General features: G+C 32.8%; 1 protein-coding gene across 1 annotated transcript; it reads right to left on the reverse strand.

Moving 5' to 3' along the window:
* Window positions 1–1300: 1300 nt before the first annotated feature.
* On the reverse strand, window positions 1301–19862 carry LOC103832000 (protein SHI RELATED SEQUENCE 5). The gene is made up of 6 exons (XM_033275195.1): window positions 17260–19862; window positions 13205–16897; window positions 13004–13111; window positions 12066–12691; window positions 11852–11991; window positions 1301–11699 (listed from the first exon to the last, which is right to left on the reverse strand). Exons 1-2 carry the CDS (start codon window positions 17924–17926, stop codon window positions 16527–16529), a joined length of 1038 nt encoding a protein of 345 aa, XP_033131086.1. The 5' UTR covers window positions 17927–19862; the 3' UTR covers window positions 1301–11699; window positions 11852–11991; window positions 12066–12691; window positions 13004–13111; window positions 13205–16526.
* Between the last annotated feature and the right edge of the window lie 198 nt (window positions 19863–20060).

Genomic DNA, 20060 nt, shown 5'->3' on the forward strand with positions numbered 1-20060 from the left:
TTACATGAATACATAAATATTATAACAACACTAATAGTCATGTTAATTTAATCCGGAACCTCTAAAATCTCCAAAAAAAATTCCAAATTTTTTTTGTGTAACCGAATATGATTGTTGTTGTTGTTTTTGATGTCTTTCAGTACTATTATTTTTTGTAATATAGAATGTATTTACGAATATCAATATCATCAATAGATGATAAGTTTTTTAGTAATATTTATTTTCATCCTTCATTTTTTCCAGATCTAATATATTTACAAATACTAAATTTTTTCAATTTCAACAATTTTTAACTTGTACTCTACAAATTAAAAATAAGAAAATCATTTTTTTAATTTCGAATTGTACTAATTAATCATATATGCTTTACCAAAATAATTTTATGGCAAATTAAGCTAAAAAGTCCTTATAATGTTATAACAAATAAACAAAAGATTATGATAATATTGTGTTTAACTACATGAATGAAGCTAAATCAAATTGATTAAACAGACGAGCCCGCAATGTGTAATATTTTGTTTTCTTTTTAGAAAATAAAGAACTCTTAAAATGTGTAAAGGGGCAAAGGCTTGTCTCCCACATTCTTTATTTTTTTCTGCCTGTTCTAGCTGACATGACAACCCTCACGCCACTACTCATTAACACAACCATCATTATTCTTTTTATTTTTTATTGTATCTAAAATTACTTTAATCTGAAAATCAAAAAATTTAAAATAAATAGGAAAAGCAAATTTGTTTATTAATGGTTTTAGTTTGTCCTTTCCTTTCATATTTATTTGGCAGCATGGCGTTGCTACTAATTATTACTTGTACAGTAATATCAGGAGTAGCAGTCTTCCAGTGCTATTAAATTTCATTTTAACATCTCTTTTATAACATTCGTTTTAAGTTTCCATTTTCTATCTATTTTTATAATTATTATAATAATTTTTGTAGGGACGATTTCCACGCGCACTCGTGAACCGTGAGTCCCACAGTACCTCTTACTTCGTAGGCACACTCACACGCTCAATCTTTATGTGGACGCTTACACCAAAATATGATCGGTATTTTTATTAAAAAGGCTTTCAATTAGTTATTATCTCTATTTCTTCTAATTATTTTGTTTGCATTTTCCTACAATGGTTGCTTGTTGATTGTATGCTTTCATATTTCCTTTCCTTTCCTTTTGTTTTGTTTGTCTGGAAATATCGACAATATGTACGTATGAGCGACTAATTTGGTAAAAAATGGTCGAAACATGTGGATATCCACGTGAAATCAAACCAGGTATGTATTTTCTTTTCCTTCCACGTATGTTTTTTTTTTATCAACTCCTTCCACGTATGTATGAACATAATTACGACACAAAGAAATGTTCATGGAAATTTTTGTCACAAAACTGTTTTAGATTAATTAAGTTATGTAATATTCTTTCGTAAAAAAACTATATGTATTATTCATTTTTTTTTAAAGAAAAACTATACGTAGTATTCATCATATTTTCCATTTTATCATGAATTTCTTTTTGACGTAAAATATTTTTATTTAAGAACGATGAAAAAGTTATAATGATCTTTCTTATATAAGATTTATGTTGGGAAAGTTTGGTTACTCTCCATTTTTTCACTGAAATTGTTTTAATTTCTTATATTTGAACTAAGGGAGTAAGGGGTGTATTGAAATTGTGTTTGTGTCTTGTAAATTTATTATAATATCAGTATATTTGATTTGCCGGAAAAAGAAACAAACTAGTAAAATACTTCAAAATTATTTATTATTTTGAATGGTTTGCAGTTTAGGGGGAATTTTCTTTGTAAACAAGCAGTTTAGGGGGAAATTTAGGTTGAAATAAATGCTTGTTTTGCTTTGGTAACTACAAAACTATCATTTGAGGATACGATAAAACATAAAATATAGAGATCACGAAGCTAGGTTATAGATCCGATCATAAGGCCTATATAACTAATAAATAAACTATTTTTTGGTGCTGATTGCTGAATGTGGTATTTTTTTCATGATTAAGAGGATATGGAATGTTTCCATTCCGTTTAATGTGATTGGCATATAAATACCAATATATTTGGAAAGAATAACTTCAATTTTACCAATTCAGTAACACGAAGAATAGTTGATCCAGTTGTTACGTAAGGCTTCAGAGAGGAAATAATAGTTTCCTATTCTAATCATTCAAACGTATATGTATTTTTGAAATGATTAATATGTATATCAGTATATATATAACATGAAATTTGTGTTTAGATTTGGATGTTGCAGTGTATTTATTGGAGGGATCTTCTCGACAATGGCATTATGAATACGGTTGAGCATACGTGTGCCACTTGTACGACGACTTTCATCACAAAATACTCCTTTCTTGAAGTAGAAAAGAATATTAGTTGCTAAAAACGTTTCAAGACGGATGGAATATGATTTTACTTATCTGTATATAATGTATGTAACCGATATTATATAACCGATGTACTACGTTTATTTTTTTTTTTTGAAGAAAGTACTACGTTTATAGTTAGTATTAGATTATATGTGAAATGTAGTTTAGACTTTAGAGGCATTAATAATAGTATAGTTATGTATGAAAGTTTGCAACAAGTCTATATAACGTTTATAAAGAAAAGGGTATATGGCGGAATTCCTTTTTAGTAATCTGTTCGTAAGTTCACTCGTGAAAATAATAAATTGTTAGGAAAAATACCTAATTAAACAGCGATTTTATTGTTGGCAGAAAAAAAACAGCAATTTTATTTTTAAAAAGAAGGGCGTATGGTAAAGACTAAAGGTTCACTATTAATTCGCCCAAATTTCCGGAACTAGTGCTCACAAAGTATTATTTAAAATACAATTAATCGAATTATTAACTAACATTTTTCGTCTTTGTGACAGAAGATAAACCCTTTTTAGTTTAAAAAGAAGAAAAGAAATCCCCTTGTGGCTTGTATGTTGTAAAAGAAGACAATAAACCATTATATATAAAGTTAAAGGTTGCGACTAGATTGAGTTTTTTTGGAATAAAACTCTTTGGAATGGCCAATTCCTATTGATTCTAAAATAAAATTACCAGTTACGTGGGATGAAAAAAAATCCTATTCCAAAAATTTATCTGAAATAAATGGAAACAAAAGGAATACAATAGTAAAAGATTTAGAATAAAAAACTTACGTGAATGAAAAGGAATGGAACATAATTAGGTATTGTTAATTATGTTAATATATTATACACATGTTATTTATTTGCAGTCAAATTGTTGATTTGTTAAGATCTTAAATTTGAAATTATGATATACAATTTGTTACAACCTTAAACTAAAAAATAGCAACATCTTTTTCTTATTTAAACACTCTTTCGTAGTGATCAAACTTACAAATCAAAAAGTTGCTTCTCTCATATTAGGAGGTGATATCACCTCTCATCACTGTTATACTGTTTTTTTTTGTGTGAAAAAAGCTTAAATATTAATGTTTTCAAATTGATGAGGTTTTATAGTTGCCTCATTGTTACATATTACACTTCCTCCAAAATTATTATTTTTAATCTCTGTTCGTAGCATTTATGAATTTTATCCAGAAACATCAATAAACGGTGAAGGAAATTGAGAGTACTCTTAGGATATGAATGGTGACCAGGAAACGGCGATGAATAATGCATTTCTTAACGTTCCTAAAAAATTTCACTATTCACAAAGAATAATTTTTTTTTCTCATTCCCTACCATTCTTTTTTTGTAAGAAATAAAGAACAAAAGTATTCTTTAATAAATTTGGAAAGGATTCTTTTCATTCCTGTAATTTTATTCATTTACGTTGCTTTTCTGTTCATTCCTCTTGTTTTCAGAATGATCACCAGTCGACTAATTTAATTTAAAAATTATAATTAACCCATTTCATTCCTCTTAAAAGTTACCATTTATATTATAAAAATGTGTTCCTGCAGTTATCCATTCGGTTTTATTTTGTTCCATAATTTCTACCTTTCCATCAACAACATTCCGAGTCTGACTGGTGACCATTCTGGAAACAAGATGAACGAATAGGAAAGGAACGTAGAGGAACAGAATTACAGAAATGAAAATGAATGGTTGTTTCATTCCATATTTAACAATGAATTAATTTATTATTTATTTCTTTTAAAAAAAAGGAATGGTAGGGAATGAGAAGGAAAAATTATTTATTATGAATGGTGATTTTTTAAGAAATGTTAGGGAATGTTAATGAATTAATTCCATTCATTCAGAGCATTCATAAATTTTACTTTTATACTTTTATCGTCTCATTCTCTCAGCAGGTAAAGGGTACAAAACCGGGTCGGGTAAGACCCATCAAAGATAAAAACGGGTCGGGTTAGGACCCAGCAAAACAATACCAGCAGACGAAGAAGAACAGGGAGGCCACTCTTAGTTGGGATATTTAATTGCTTTGTCTCCTTTCTTCCTCACTTTATTTCATTTTTATCATCTTTGTTCGCCCACGAGCGAATCTTCTTGTCTCCGATCTATTTCTCTCCTTTTCTGACTCCTCTTTTGAGTGTTTTTTTTTTTTTGTGAAAGACCTCTTTTGAATGTTTTTTTTTTTTTTTTCCTCTTTTGAATGTTAATACACAAATATTAATACACAAATATTATCTTTTAACCTAAGTTTCTAAATAAAATAACGTAATTACTTTAGAGATATTTGAGATGATCACGTACAGAGGACTTACAAGGAACCAAGTATGTTTTTTTTGTTTTTGAAAAACGGAACCAAGTATGTTCAAGTGACATCCCATAATTTCATTTTCTTTATGCTTTTGGATTTTTATGAACTTTGAACCCGTACATTTTTATTTTTGACACCCATTTTATGTTTTCCCCTAGTATATATATAAATTATTCATGGATCTGCAACTGCTCATGCATAGTTTCAGAGTCTTAATATGACTAAGCTATAAACTTACGTATTCTCTCGCTAATCATCCAATTCACTAAATGCTGCCACTTATTCACGACAACACAGGGGACTTCAAGTATTTACTACAATACTTCATAATAGTACACGTTTGACTACAAGAAAGAAAAAACTGTTCCGAACCAGAAGCGTATTGCCTGAAGAACGTACACAGAGTTCTGAAAAATGGATCACACTTAATGACTGTGTATATACCTTGTAAGTGTACTTGCAATTTAATGGTGTTTGGTCATTGTAATACAAGGGAACAAATCTCTTCGATTATAAGCTTAAGTACTGTAACTGTACACGTTTGAAGTTGAATCAACACCCGGCTTTCTATAAATCAAGGTATTAGTTTGAGTTCCGGTATGAGATGGGATTAAATGAAACAACTATCAATGATACTTGATCCAGCTCTAATTTTGTGATATAGTTATGTCTACTAAATTTTCATCCGTTGTTTTATCCAAAAGAAAAAGTATTCATCCGATGTTTTGATTGATATTTGAAAGAAGGTCGTTAGTTTCGTTTGTGAATTGCGATGATAAGTGGATGTCACTAGGAGTACACCTCGACGTGCGACAACACTATAAGAAAGAGACAAGTATGACCCTTCAACATGTTATTATAGTATAAGACTTATATATGCCCCTTAAAACCACTAACGTAATTTGAATACGTATATCAACAGAAAACAACTATATTTTCTTCATAGAAAAAATAAAGCAACTGTAATTGACAAACTCTATAGGGGCTATGGCTACCAGAAATAAGCTAATTAACCAGCGGAAAATTACTAAGAGTTTAACGCTGCCTTTAGAGCTTAGCTAGAAATGCGTTCAGTGCTAGTATTTTTCAACCAAAATGAGTCAGTAGAGCCGATACATTTGCGTTTTGGCACCTGCTGTTACTACTTACTTGTTATAGATTCACATGATTTTACGATGATAGAAGTCATAGAACCTATATATTGTCACGTAGTGATGAGGCCATAAAACTTCCTACTCAAAATTTATTTATTTGTATTACTAATGATGACTCAGAAACTTGCTCTGTTAGTTAAAGTTATAAAAATTCATTCAGTTATTTGGGGAAAAAGAGAAATTAAAACCTTTTATTCCTATTAGGCAATTATAGCTGTTTCTGTAACTATTTTGTGGGTTGGCTTTTTGCGGGCGAGATCTTTCTCTATGTCCAAAAGGACCAAAACATACGTATAGACTTCCTATTTTCTATTTTGTTTTGTTACCTCTCAAATGCTTTTGTTTGGCATGCATGCATGGATTAATAATGAGGAAGTCCATTATATTTTACATGAAATTTGGTAGGATTTCTTATTACAGATATTCCGACATGATTAAACTACCGATATAATTGTCATAATTTAATTTGTATAGTCTTCTCTATAACACCAAAGTTTCCATCAAAGGATCACAGTTTCCACCTTCGACATGATCATTAAATCTCTTTCTTTTATCTAGCCACGCTTTTGTGCTACATAAGCTGCATCTTTCTGACCAATTAAGGTCTATTCGTTGACCACTAACTCACTTTAAGAATTTTACAAATATGACTGAAAATGTAATCGCTTTTGTAAAAGTAGTGAATTAAATGTTTATAAACTTATATTTCTGATCAAAGAAAATGTAATGTAGTTCTTTCGAGTTATTCAAAACTCAAGTGATCGAAAAACTGAAATAAATGTAAACCTTAGAAGAAGAAATTAAAATGTAAACACGATTAATGTGTCTGCCACAAACAAAAAAAAAGAGTGAAGTACATTACCATTTACATAATGTTGTCCATGTCATTAATGTTCATCGTCCCTTTCTACGGCTCAAATAGCACAACTTGGAAACTTCAAAACGATAAATCACGCTTATGTTCAAGTAGTGGAAGACACATTGACGTCTCGTCTCTTAAGACAAGACTTCATATTCGTTATATGTTTATATCCAACCAAACGGCCACATGATTTTTTTTTGATAACCAAACACACTTACTTTCATAATTTGCTTAATTTGGCTTTAATAATACAAATTAAAATAACTTTTCGTCTTGTCAAAATGTCTCAGGTGTTATAATATTGCGACTATGGCACATGTAGTATAGGAAATAGTGTTGCACATGGGATTGATTGATTGATTTTACTGCCCACTCACCTGTATGTATCGTTTTCTTGTATATTTTTTTTTTGTGTAACGTTTTCTTGTATTCAGATCCTAATTCATCTTTTAGTCTGTCAGAAGAATTGCTGCTTCATTTACTCTTACCATATCTTAATGACTACTCCATATATGCAAACATAATTGGGAAGAGAATAATCTTTACCTTTGAATTGGAGGAAACTAAATCATGCATTCTAGCCATTGGCGTCAGCACCAACCATCTTCACGTTGAACTGATATATAACATTACATAAGTTGATACGAACAACAAATCAACAACAAACAGGAGTCAGCGGAAGATCCTCCGGCCCCTAAGCTACATTCAGAGACTCAATAAAGATTCAAACTTTGAGTCCCTCCTTATCCAAATAATGTAATTTCAAGAATATAAACCCGTACGTCAACATTATTAATGTCTCTACGTATTCAACAATCTAAAGTTTTCGAAACCCTAAAGCTGAGAAGCGAAATCTCGGGGTCGGCATATAGAGTGTCAACGGAGTGAACAACCTTCGCCGAACTATTCAATACCGAGGAAGAAAAATAATAAGAAGGAGGAGGAGGAGTCTGTTTGGTCCAAGCCTTGGCGACGACTACAGGGCTCTTCATCAACCAAACATGTTGATCGGATTTTTCCAAATCAAGTTCATGAACGTTACTTCCATCGTCGTACATAGTTAACTCAGATACTTTCTCTCTTCTAAAAATCAAATATTTCTTCCTCTTCTCAAAGTTACTTCTAACTTAGTTCTGAATCTAAACTCTGTTTCGTTTGTTTTTTTGTTATGTCTTCGTGTTTTGACTATAACCCTGTCTTACTCGAAGCGGAGGTGAAAAATCTTGTGAGAGACGCAACCGGTCACTAAATTAGGCTAAAAGCCCATACGCCAAGAAACCAGTTTTAGTGGCCCATTTTCTATTTGCAGAAGCCTATTCCTGGACACACAGTTAGTTACAATATGTATCCTTTTAGATGAATGTATAGGATCTATGGATCCAAAAGAATATTATGTAAAAACACACACACACACACACACACAGGTGAGATAATATGAACACCGATTCTTAAGATCCTAATAACGTTATGGATGAAACCCAGCAGCTAAGTTTGCTTGCTCTTTCTCATGTTATCGATCATGCCACTTTTCCTTTATATATATATATATATATTTGTATTCCGATTTGGGTAGCGCCTTTGGTTGTGATGGCTATACAATCGACGTACTGAAGCTAATGTAATATAATAAGTATCTTTGAGTAACATTAAAATTATAGTTCGTTCATTTTTAGGACTACGTTTACAATAATTATCTGTACATTTAACTTGCATTGATGTATCGTGTATTTAAATGGATACAAACACATTGTCTGGACCACGATTGTGTTAATAAATACACCGAGATTAGAAATAGATGCCGTTTATAGGACAAACGACAAATAAGTAATTATCCTTCAGAATTTAACTAAATCCAAGAGAAGCCCTAACCACAACTTTCGCTCAGTTACAGTGGGGGACCAATCTCTTTCTTTTAACGAACTTTTTTTAATCGTCTTTCATTTGGTTTATACATCTACACTGAAATCTACTGTTTTCAACTAATAACCAAGGCCGTGCCTGACTATAGGCTAGTATGCTTGGGGCCAAAATTTCTATAAATAGTTTTAGGGGCTAAATTGTTTGCAAGAGCTGCCTAAAGCACAGTTGGTAAACCGTCTACATTGTTACTAGGGTTGTGTGCTCGAAACCCAGTTAAAAAAATTTGGACATTTTTCCAGAAAATATAATTTATGGGCCAAAAAAAAATTCTGCTTAAGGGCCCACAATATTCAGGTAATAACATATGATTCATCTAAGTTTTAGTATTGACTTTAAAGTCTGAATTGAAAATATACATCGTTTGAATATAAGACGACATTGTATATCACATGGCGTGTAAAAAGAAATTTACTTGTACTAGGTCCGTGTCCGCGCTACGATAATGTGGTTATGTTATTTTCTTTTTAAATTTATATAATATATGATATCATTTGATAAATTTGTTCTAAAGAATTTACAAAGTTTTGAGCTTGGATAGTAGGTATAGATCCGGTTGTACCTTTATTAATGGTTTGTTGATGATTTCCTTTGGCCAAAGTTATATTTACAACACATCATTCATGTAAGTTCAATATCTGCACAAAATTTTGGAAGCGAATTTTTTTGAATATATCAAAAGAGAATGAGAAATAGATCATACATACTGATCTGAAGTGGTTTGTGATTTTAATTTTCAAAAGCAAAAAAAATATCATAAGAAAGCATGCAAACAGTATAACTTTAGAAATAGCATTTCGTATGAGACTAACACAATAAAAACCTAAAAATCCTTTAGCTTCATTCTAAACCTAACGATCAAGCATTTTATTATATTTTTTTTAAAGTTAAAAGTAATACACATGAAGGTATGTCCGTTTGTCGAGTGTAGACGATTGTATCATGGAATATCTTATAGACATAAATGGAAAATTGTGAGATGATGGTTCGAGATGGCCCTGATCTGTTAACAAATATGAGTTTAGTTAAATTTGCAACAGAGTGGTTGTATGCTGGTTAGTGATGTTCACTTTTCTTTTTAGTAGTGAATATGCGATTGCATGTTTTATAGATTCATGATAACCTTATTTACTGTGTTTTGTTTATGGGCTATATAGCTGTGTTTTACCTTGTTTGTAGAACCACTGCCTGTACGATTTTATGCATGCGGAGGTGAGTTTTGGCTTGCCTCACTCATGATGGATCTCCAATGCATTCTCTATTCGTGGCTTGTTTGTCCCAAAAAGAAGATATTTCGGTAGTATAGATGGTGGATCTGTTAATTTCTCTGGCCCTTATCTTATGGTTAGTGTCTAGATTTAGATGTTAATGCTCATGTTTTGGTGAGCTATGACAAAGAAATGTGTTCCTATAATTGATATGATTCTAAATATAGTTTAATCAAATTATAACAATGATAGTAATTAAGCACGTTTTTGATTGGTCAAAATTTTAAAATATCTGTTTACCTTATTTTTAACAAAAAAACGTAATATGTCAACATAATTTTTATTACGCTGGCTTGAAATTTTTGGTTGCCATTTCTTGGATACTATTACATTGATTGATATCCTATCCATGGGTTGCATATATTTTATTGTTTTTCAGTTCATAGTAATGTATGGTGTGTATATCTGGTGAGTGTATATATGTTGGATCGTTCTGGTATTTGAGTTTTCATGTTAAAACGATATACTTGGGTTCATATGACTATTTTTTTTTGTAATTAACTGTTTCAATTTGCATATATATAATGTAATGTATGTTTTCGTTGTTTACTTTTCCGTAAAGATTTATTTTTGGATCATAGGCATATTAGTACGGATTTTTAACTATATTTTTTTGTGACCTACCTTTTTTCATAAACCTTTTTGTAAATTATAAAAATAATAGGTATGCATATTTTTTTTCCTTTCAAATGTCGTTTTGATCCCCAAAATACTTAGGAACAAAAGTCTTCATCCATGATTTCCTATAACCTTAGTTTCATGAGATTTACTCATTAATTATATGCCTCATTAGAAACTGAAGCTTACCACAGATGGCTTTGCCGATTGATTATATAAAGAAGAGTACATGAACTGAAAATAATGACTGAAAATCATATAAATGTAACATATATGTTCATTTGTGCGCGTGTAAGTCTTGTCTAAAAAAGTAACATGCAACTGTTTTTATTCCCATTTTTAATTGTTTTTTCTAAAACATAGATTGGTTATAAGTTATAACCCATGTTCAAAAAGGCGAGTAGCCGTTGTTGTGGCCGGAAATTTGTGCGAGGATGGATTTTAAAACTCATGTCTTGTTGATTTTTCAATTCATCTCAAATTTCAATATGATATAATAAAGTAAACTGTGGAGAACTTGTCCTCATAAGCTTGTGTTTGCGTTGTATGATCACAGAATTTGATTTTCTCACATAATAGTCTTGATGACTGATGTTGCTTAATCATAGCTCATGCCTCCAACAAAGTATGTGCTCTCTATGTGAATTCAATACCGCTTGCATTTGAAAAAAAAAACAGAATATGTTGTTATATGATGTTATCGGCCTTAAGTCAGTGTGTAAGAACATATACTCTCTGCTTCTGAATTTTTGAATATAAGGAGACTGAATACTCTAAAATATTTAGTATATAGACACAGGAGAGGTCCTGAGATGTAAATCAGAAAATATACTTGCTTGAAATTACTTTGTTTAAGAACTCTGATCCTAAATTTTACTCTATATAAGGGGAGTCTCGAATCTAAACGCTTAGTGTATCAAACAAAATCTCTTTTAATATTTTTCTTTTGTCCACCACCAAAGAAAACTCTGTTAATCACAACCCCTCCAGCATCGACAAATAATCCAGGAGGTGAAAATCATTTTATAGTTACTTCCCTTATGAGACCTCAAATGTTCAATCACAACCTTCTTAGACTATTGCGGTCTCCTCATTTACCCAACCACCCACTTTTCATTTGATCTTCATCTTCTTCCTTAGCCTTCTAGCCATCACTCTTGTCTTTAACAACCACAACCACAACCGACTAAGCTGCAACAGATGAATTTTTTTTTTTTTTTAAACAATCACTCTGCAAAGCTGAATCTGATACAAACAAATCGACCTTTAAAGATTATTCACAGAAATAATGCTAATGAGAAGACCAAATAAAATCTCAACTCAAGAGCAAAGGGCTTCTTTACCTTTAAAAATTCCTGAAGAGCATTAGTTTAGATGAAACTTGAGTTCAAGCTCTTGGTTCCCTCAGCTGTGGCCAATGCTCCAGCTTCCTCACTGATAAGATCCAATATTTCTTCCAGCGTCTCTTCTCCATCCAAAAGCTCTAAATCAAGATTTTTAAACAATCAGGTTGAGGAAACCATGCATTACAAAGCAGGGGAGGTCGTGTAAACTTACCGTTCTCCCATCTCCCATGAGAAGAACCTTCTCACAAAGAAAAACCTTCTCTCTCTCTCTCTCTCTCTCTGATGGACCATAAGTCCACAAAAACACAGATTTCTACGAATAAACCAATCACAAGTTCTTGTTTCCATGTTTCATGTTATAAAAAAAAAAATTCTCAGTGGTATTGAATGAAAGAGTTATAAAAGAAACAAAGAAGTAGTTGGTGTACCGGTGTTAGCTTCCGTGCTGCGTTCCTGTCCGTGTGAGCCTGTTCACGTTTGGCTGCTGCTGTGCGGATCTCCTTCTCAAGCTTGGTTGGGTCTTGCGTTGCTTCAGACCCAAGAACCTTCATCAGATTGCTCATTTTCACCTTTGCTTTTGGTGGTTCAAGCAACCCTTGTCTGATCATCTCCTGTTTCTCCTTTTCTTATGCCAGACGCCTCTGGGTTCGAAGTTTCTTCTGCTCCCTCTTTGTCAGTTTAAGAGGCTGGGGTGGTGGAGGCGCTGCCTCTGCAGGTGGCTCTATGGGACGGGGATGCTCTATGTAATGTGTGAGTTTTTCTGTCTTCAGATCGCTATCGGTAATGGTACCATCATCTATGTCGCCATACACGCCATTTGTGAGGACAGCTGCATCCCTGAAAGACAAACAAAACTATAAGCTAAGAAAACCCATTATGAACGTACACAGAAAACTGAGACCAAACCAGCACGGCACAAAGCCACCAGTTAACTATTTGGTCTGAATCAAAGAAAGGTAACTAAGTGGTTCACAATAATAAGATGATTCATTGTTACCATATTCTAATAGTAATCACCCTGGTGCTGATTACAGAATAATACAAACTATCAGAAGTAATAGGCGGCAAACTAATGAGCACACTAAGCCAACAGTCAAAGAGATCAACAACTCCAATTGTAAAGAAATCCAGAAAGCTTTCATTGCTTACAACTATATTTGGTTGAGAGTGATTCTTGAGAAGCTTCAGTTCCTCCTCCAGCTCCTGAATATGAGATTCAATAAGCCAACGTAGGAAAGTCATGAAGCAATCAGCTGACTGTAGAGAAAGAAAGAACCAACTAAGAACATATGATGAAAGAGATAGGGTACCACAATATTAACGAAGAAACATGTTCGTCTATTAGCAAACCTGAGTTTTTTTCTTGGAGGTGATGCAATCAGAACCTGGAAAGAACAACTAAAATCACGTTCAATCAACAGCAACAATCATTAGAGTCAAAACCAAAACAAAAAGTATAATTATGTGAATAATCAACGAAGTAAGATGATAGGTTTTACTACATATATTTAGTTTATTGATTATCAAAAACTCATAAGAGGTATAAAACGTGACGGAAAAAGGGAAAGTAAAGATTGACTTGCAGAGAATGATAACAGTTCTGAAAATCCAAAAGGGAGTCAACTAATTACATGTTTATCTGCGAGAAGCTCTTGGTATTGACATTAATGGCAATTGAACATGCAAGAGAGAATAAAAACCTAATAATCCCAATAAAGGATGAGTGGACAACCTCTTGAGAAAACGGCAAAGATGCAGATTGTTGAAAGTAAAGTAGGAAGACAAAATCAAGGTTAGCCAGAACGGAAAAGGGGAGTAAAAAATCAAGAACTGCAAAAACTTGGTTGGGGAGGTGAGGGTTCGTGTGTATGGCCCTAAATTTATAGTTAGTGGTTGATAAATATCATAAAACGTCTGGATTTGAAGGATGAAGAATCATAGAGAGGTGGAACGGAACATTGAAAAAGAGTTTAAAGATCACTGATTGATCATAAGTGGCTAAAGTAACGTGAAACTCGGAAAACTCAGAGATTAGAGAAGATGAAGTGGAAGAGTCGAGGGGGAGAGAAAGGCAAGTTTGAGAAAAATAGGTTTTGGGCTGAGGATGGGCAAATTATATTTTTTACAAAGCCCAGCCAACGTGCCTTTTCTAGCTCAATCCCTTTTATATGACGTGGACGAATGCTGCTCTATGAATGGCTAATTTTTCAATCCGACGTGTACACCTTTAGAGGGTTTAGTATCCTCCTTTTAGTATAGTTTAGATTGTTATCAGGCAATAGCCATACACTATATATAATCTAATAATCGCACGGTTCCTATAACTTGGAAGCTAGAGATTTACGCTGAACTAATGAAAGATATATACTATAAGGTAAATAAGTACAAGTGAGATATCGTATTCAAACATTTCCAACATGATTTTTTTTTTATTAATGATTGGTTTTTAGGAGGTGAGAGAAGTGAAATGAACAAAAAAAATTGTTTCATACGTGTAGATGCGCAAATGGGCCTTAAATTGTTTTTATGCATATACGAAATTTTATTTATTTTTTTTGGTAAAATGTTAAATTGCATATACGAATTTTGCTCACATTGTCACTATTTGATATATACGAGTGGATGGTTTCTATGATTTATGAAAAGGGGATTGAGATAAAAGAAAGTAGGTGTCCTATCAATCAGAATCGAGTTAGGTATGTGCTTAACAGAAGTTGAAAATGCATTTCAAATCTTTGTTGGATACTAGTCTCCCACCTTGACCATAGACTTTACAATATTTACAATGATATGATGTGCCGAGTCTTTGGACACTTCTTGGCTTCTTGCTTCTTGACCCATAAGTTTCCCTTTTCAACAAAATTAATTAACAATTTACTCGCTAATAACCATCCTTTCAAACTTAACCTAACGTTTTAATGGTAACTAATGATGATGATGCCTAACATTTGAACTGTGAGGAAAGTATACGTACCATCGGAACCACATGTGCCTCATCAATACATAATACTATAAAGAAATCCAAAATTAATTAAGAAAATATGGCTAGAGAAAAGCTATTAGCAAAAGGAAAGCCATGGGATAATCCTGTAGAGCTTTTGCGAAACAAGAAGTGAGACTGATTAAGCATAGTATCAGAGGGAATGATCGTGATTTATTGAACAGTTACAGTTATTTGGAAATTGATATATTTTAAAAACAAAACAAAATATGTTTGAACGAGAGAGTCTGAAAGAAGAGATCACATGTCATGAGTCAGACACTACAATTTTTTAGTAACTTCCATCTTCTCCTCTGTCCTTTTAACCTGTCCTAAATCAAGCAATCTATACACAGTACTAGCTAATCATTATTGTCAATAATACAGTATCAGTTCACACATACATACTGTCATATTAATTAAATATCATTTTACTAGGACAACGAAACCAGTTTAGACGACATCTATATGTAATTGTGTATCTATAACAGTCATTTATAGATTTGTTTTTTTTTGTAACACTTATAGATGTGTATATAAAACTACAAACTGCAAGGGAAAAATTGTTACCAAATAAGAGGACAAGCTACAGACGAATAATAGCCACATCCATGCAAGTAGTTGATCAAATAGCTAAACTTGTCATAGTTCTGCAGGGAAGCACATAGTTTGTTATAAATACCCTATATTACTATCCGTTTACACTCATCTAGCTACGCCGATTAACAAATCACATGTTCCTTATGGACTCGCAATTAATTGACATTCTCGAAATATTTAACCTTACCGTCCTATGTTGTAGATAGGGGTTGAATCTACTGGAATGACACGATATTATCTAAGTAAAAATAAAGTGGCCAAAATAAAGGAAATATGTGTGAAACTATTAGACTCAAACCAGATAAAATAGAATAAACTAGATTAAACTTGTACAAAAAGTAAATTAAAGTTAATGCAGGAATGAGATTTAAAGTCGCCCAGTTTTTAACTGATTTATTTTTCCATCTTCCCAGATGTTAGATACTATATTTCAATAGAGAATTCGGAGGAATTCCATTGGGTAATATAAAAGTTGTTCAATGCCTTCTTAAAATATGTTTTTTCAAATCTTTCGTCAATGGAACACGAAACCTAGTTAACTCACGTTTGGAACCAGCAAGCAAACGGATAAACGGGGGAAAAAGCAGCTTCGAGCTCAACACCAACCAGAAAGCTAATTCAATATCAAACCCACAAATATTGTTATTTATTAGTTTCTGATTTGACCTTTACTTAAAAAGTATTATATATCGTACACCAATTAAAAAGAGAGATAATTAGTAATACATAAAATTCCAACTAAACGACATTGAAACACAAAGAGATCGATACTACGCAATGAACCAAAAAGAGTTGTACTAGAGACAGTTTCATGTAACGAATAATCACAAGAGGAAACTGAGAAGGTGCAGTAAACAAACAATAAAATAAAATATCAAAAATTAAAACTCAAACATTAACTCAACTCTCATTGATGTTCTTAAAAAGGCGGCGTACGATGTGCATGTTAATCACCCCTAAGTAACAACCTAGCTAAGGGAGTTTTATGAACTTGCACGAAGTTTTAAAAAGGCAAAGATGAATACAAAAACAACAACAAAGAAAGGCCTCTTATTATTATAACGTTGTAAAGCTGAAATAATATTCAATAACTTAGTCCCTCGGAGGTGTGAAGAATGGCGTACCGGCGATGAAGGAGTTGAGTTGAGTAGGATAAAGCGACGAAGGATCAAGAATTAATCCACTGTTATTGTTTCCGGCAATAGTAACCGCCGTTTTTGCAGCAATCTCTTCGGCATTGGTGGTTGTAGCAGTGGATGCAAGGAGGTTAAATTGGTGGTGGTGATCTTGATCTGGTCCTTGGTCATAAAGAATGCCTTTAAAGACATGTCCCCCAATGTTCACAGCCGTTTGATAAGCATATTCTTGATCATCTTCATCCTCTTCTATCGAGCTCACTCGAACGCATCGGAAAACCGCCGGTGAGCTAACTTCCGGTGGTAATTTTTGAATCGCCTCCAACCCTAAATTTCATTCACAATTATAAGAATAATAAAAAATAAACCTAAGCTTTTTAAGCCTCTTTTAGTACATGTTTTTGATTTTATACCCAAATCTATCTTTATATATCTATTGAATAACGTTACATGAAATTGATCTTGTTTATAAACCCATTTTTGTCGTCAGGTTTACCAAGGAACAGTAACTTAGACAAAATAAAGCAGCAGTATCCGGCGGACATCCTCATTCACACGCAAATGATGTTGTACTTCTCCACAAACATTCATAATTAAAACTTTGACACTTTTCTTGAAGATTCAACCAATCTTGTAAGCTAAATTCGCTATCATCAATTGGAAAAACACACACCATGATCAAAGTTTACCTGAATTAGAATTAGTATTCACCACACGGGTAGCAAGAGACGATCCACCACCACCATTATGGTCTTTATCATCATCATTATCACCACCATCTACTTCACGTAGGCGTTTAGCGTTTGCGTTTGGCGTTTCGCGGCTGGAGGCTGAATGGTGCTGCAAGGAAGCGAGTTGAGCCAAACGCTCACGGCGTTTAGCAGCAGGAACCCAAGTGCTCTTAACGTGAGTCTGACAGTGAAAGCCTCGGCTCTTACAACAAGTTCTACATCTCATATGAGGACAATCTTTCTTAGCTTGATTCCCACAATCTTGACAGTTCATACCTCCTTGTCTCGTTACGGTGAACCCTCCCGGCTCATGATCGGAGACTACGTTGAAGTATAAACCCCGGCTCCTGTTATTGTTGTTATTGCCGCTGCTGCTTCCGCTTGGGACCATTCCAAAGGAGTAGAAGTTTGAAGGAGGTGTGACATGTTGTTGTTGTTCTTGTTGTTGTTGGAAGTATTGTGGAGGCCAAATCTCGAAACCCTTGTTGGTGTTATAGATCTCGTCTTTGTAAAGATAAAGATAGTTACTCTTGTCTTGATGATGATGATGATCCTTGTCAACTTGATGATGATCTTGTTTGCTGTTGTTGTTGTCTCTCCCTCCTAGATAGAAAAATCCTGCCATTTATTTTCCAAGTGATAATCAACATCACACACACAACATACCCCAAAGAGATCCAAGAAAGATACAAATCTTTTCTTTGCTTGGAGAAACTGAGAAAGACTGGATCAACTAAAAGACTGCAAACGCCTCCATGGAATTAGTCTCTCTTCAACATTTTTTAGAGACAACACAATTTTGATCTCTGAAAGTGGAAGTTGCTGGGTTTTCTGTGGATAGAGAGAGAAAAAGGTTTTTAAGACATATAGAGTCCCATGAAGATCTTTTGCTTTGGGCACTTCACTACAGTTATCTTCCAGTTTGAGTGAATCCCCATCACATAAATATCACTCACTATATATGTTTGAAAGAAAAGAAAAATAAATATAAGCTGTCATTATTTTAAGTAATTTTCTTAGAGTAATCATGCCATCATGTAATTTTTTTCTGTCTCAATGGATTTCACGAAATATTCACAACTAGTTTGAGGTGATCATAATTACTCTCTACATTTTAAAAAAAAAAATACATTATTCATCATTATTTCATAGTCGTTTATTACAGTTGAAATTTATATAAACACGAAATTTGAATAATGACTAAGAAATCGGTATTTCGAGATGCAAAATAGTATGCATGAAATGTATTAGTAAAATTTAAAATAACTATTTGTCTTCGTATTTTTAGATTTATAAAATTTATGATGTGTAAGTTCAATTAAACAAAACCGAAAATATTTAAAATAAAATTAAACTAATAATTTAAATCTCATAATGTTAATTTTTACCAAGTGCTAAAAGGCCACGTGTTAGAACAGGGAGTTTATCTCCACATGTCCCTCCCCCGCAAAACCCTCTCAACCGTTTATTTATCTTTTCTTCCCATTTCAATCTGAATTATAATTATATGAAACTCTATAAAAATAGTATGCAACCATTAAAGGGGGGTTGGCATCAAAAACACTAAAGAGAATTCAGAAGAAGAAAAAAATTATTGGAAGTCTTTTCAAAAAGAATTTGGCAAGTCTAACGTCACATTGCTTTGACCTTTTATCGTCACGGACGGTCTTATCGTGAAGTTTTGGTTTACAGATTAATCACGGCGATTAGACCTTCATTGACACAGTCGAAAATTTAACTTTTCGAAGAAGCCTACGTGCGCTAATTTTTCTGTAATTTTAAGTTTTTGTTCGTCTAACAAGGGTTACGTGCACTAATAAAGTGTGTATGCATAATTTTTTGTTTTCTGGCCATGACATTATAAAGTATATGTGAGCTATGTGATAAATTCAGTCATGTAGGAAACCTTGTTACTTTTTAAAACATTAATAATAATACCAAATCATGTGCCAAAAAATAAATCAAAGCAATTTTCAATATACTGTTGAAAATGCTATTTTCAGTTATATGTGATCAAATACCTGATAAATTTTCAAACAAATAAAAGGCCTGGAATTCATGTTTTATACATTGTTTCGGAAAAAAAAGAGGGGTTTTGATTAGCAATTGAATAGACTAATCAAATTGAACGTTGACTGCATAATGCAATTATATTTATTCTTTGTAGAAAACCAGTGAGATATGTTTTCGTAGTTAGCCCTCTAAATGTTTTTTTTTCAAAAACCATTTTTTCATTTCCTCTAAATTAAACCTCTATACCGGTATTTTTCCTTATTAAATACCTCTTACCGGTATATTTTGTCTTTGTGGGAAACCAGCCAGATGTGTTTCTATAATTAAACCTCTAACCGGGCAATAGATAAGATTATATGAACAAATGGTTTTAAGAAATAGTAAACATATGTGGCCTGTGTTTTAAAAGGGGGATTCGGCTGTACAGCAAACCCTAGTCTAAGCTTTAGCTCACGAGTCATTATTGTTACTAGCCGATGAATGGATGTGATCGTCTTCCATTCTTACCCATACTACTACATGAATATTATTTTCTGTATTTAAAATTTCTAGCTCATTCCAGTTGAAGTAGAAAACTTAGCTTTCACGTTCGTATTTAAAATGGAGAAAACATTAAAATAAAAATGATATTTGGGACTATTTGGCTCTTTTCATTGGAAATGAAAATAGAGCAATTTAACACTACAATAACCCATACACATCTTTGAAAAAAAAAGCATATATACATATAATCATAACAACATACA

Source organism: Brassica rapa, chromosome A07, assembly GCF_000309985.2.
Source record: "Brassica rapa cultivar Chiifu-401-42 chromosome A07, CAAS_Brap_v3.01, whole genome shotgun sequence".
NCBI classification, from domain to species: domain Eukaryota; kingdom Viridiplantae; phylum Streptophyta; class Magnoliopsida; order Brassicales; family Brassicaceae; genus Brassica; species Brassica rapa.

Excerpts from the sequence above, each read along its gene's own strand:
- LOC103832000 (XM_033275195.1), bottom strand. The coding sequence starts at position 17,926 with ATGGCAGGATTTTTCTATCTAGGAGGGAGAGACAACAACAACAGCAAA. Across the intron at positions 16,898-17,259 it reads GAATACTAATTCTAATTCAG|GGTTGGAGGCGATTCAAAAA; the intron begins GTAAACTTTGAT and ends AATGAAATTTAG.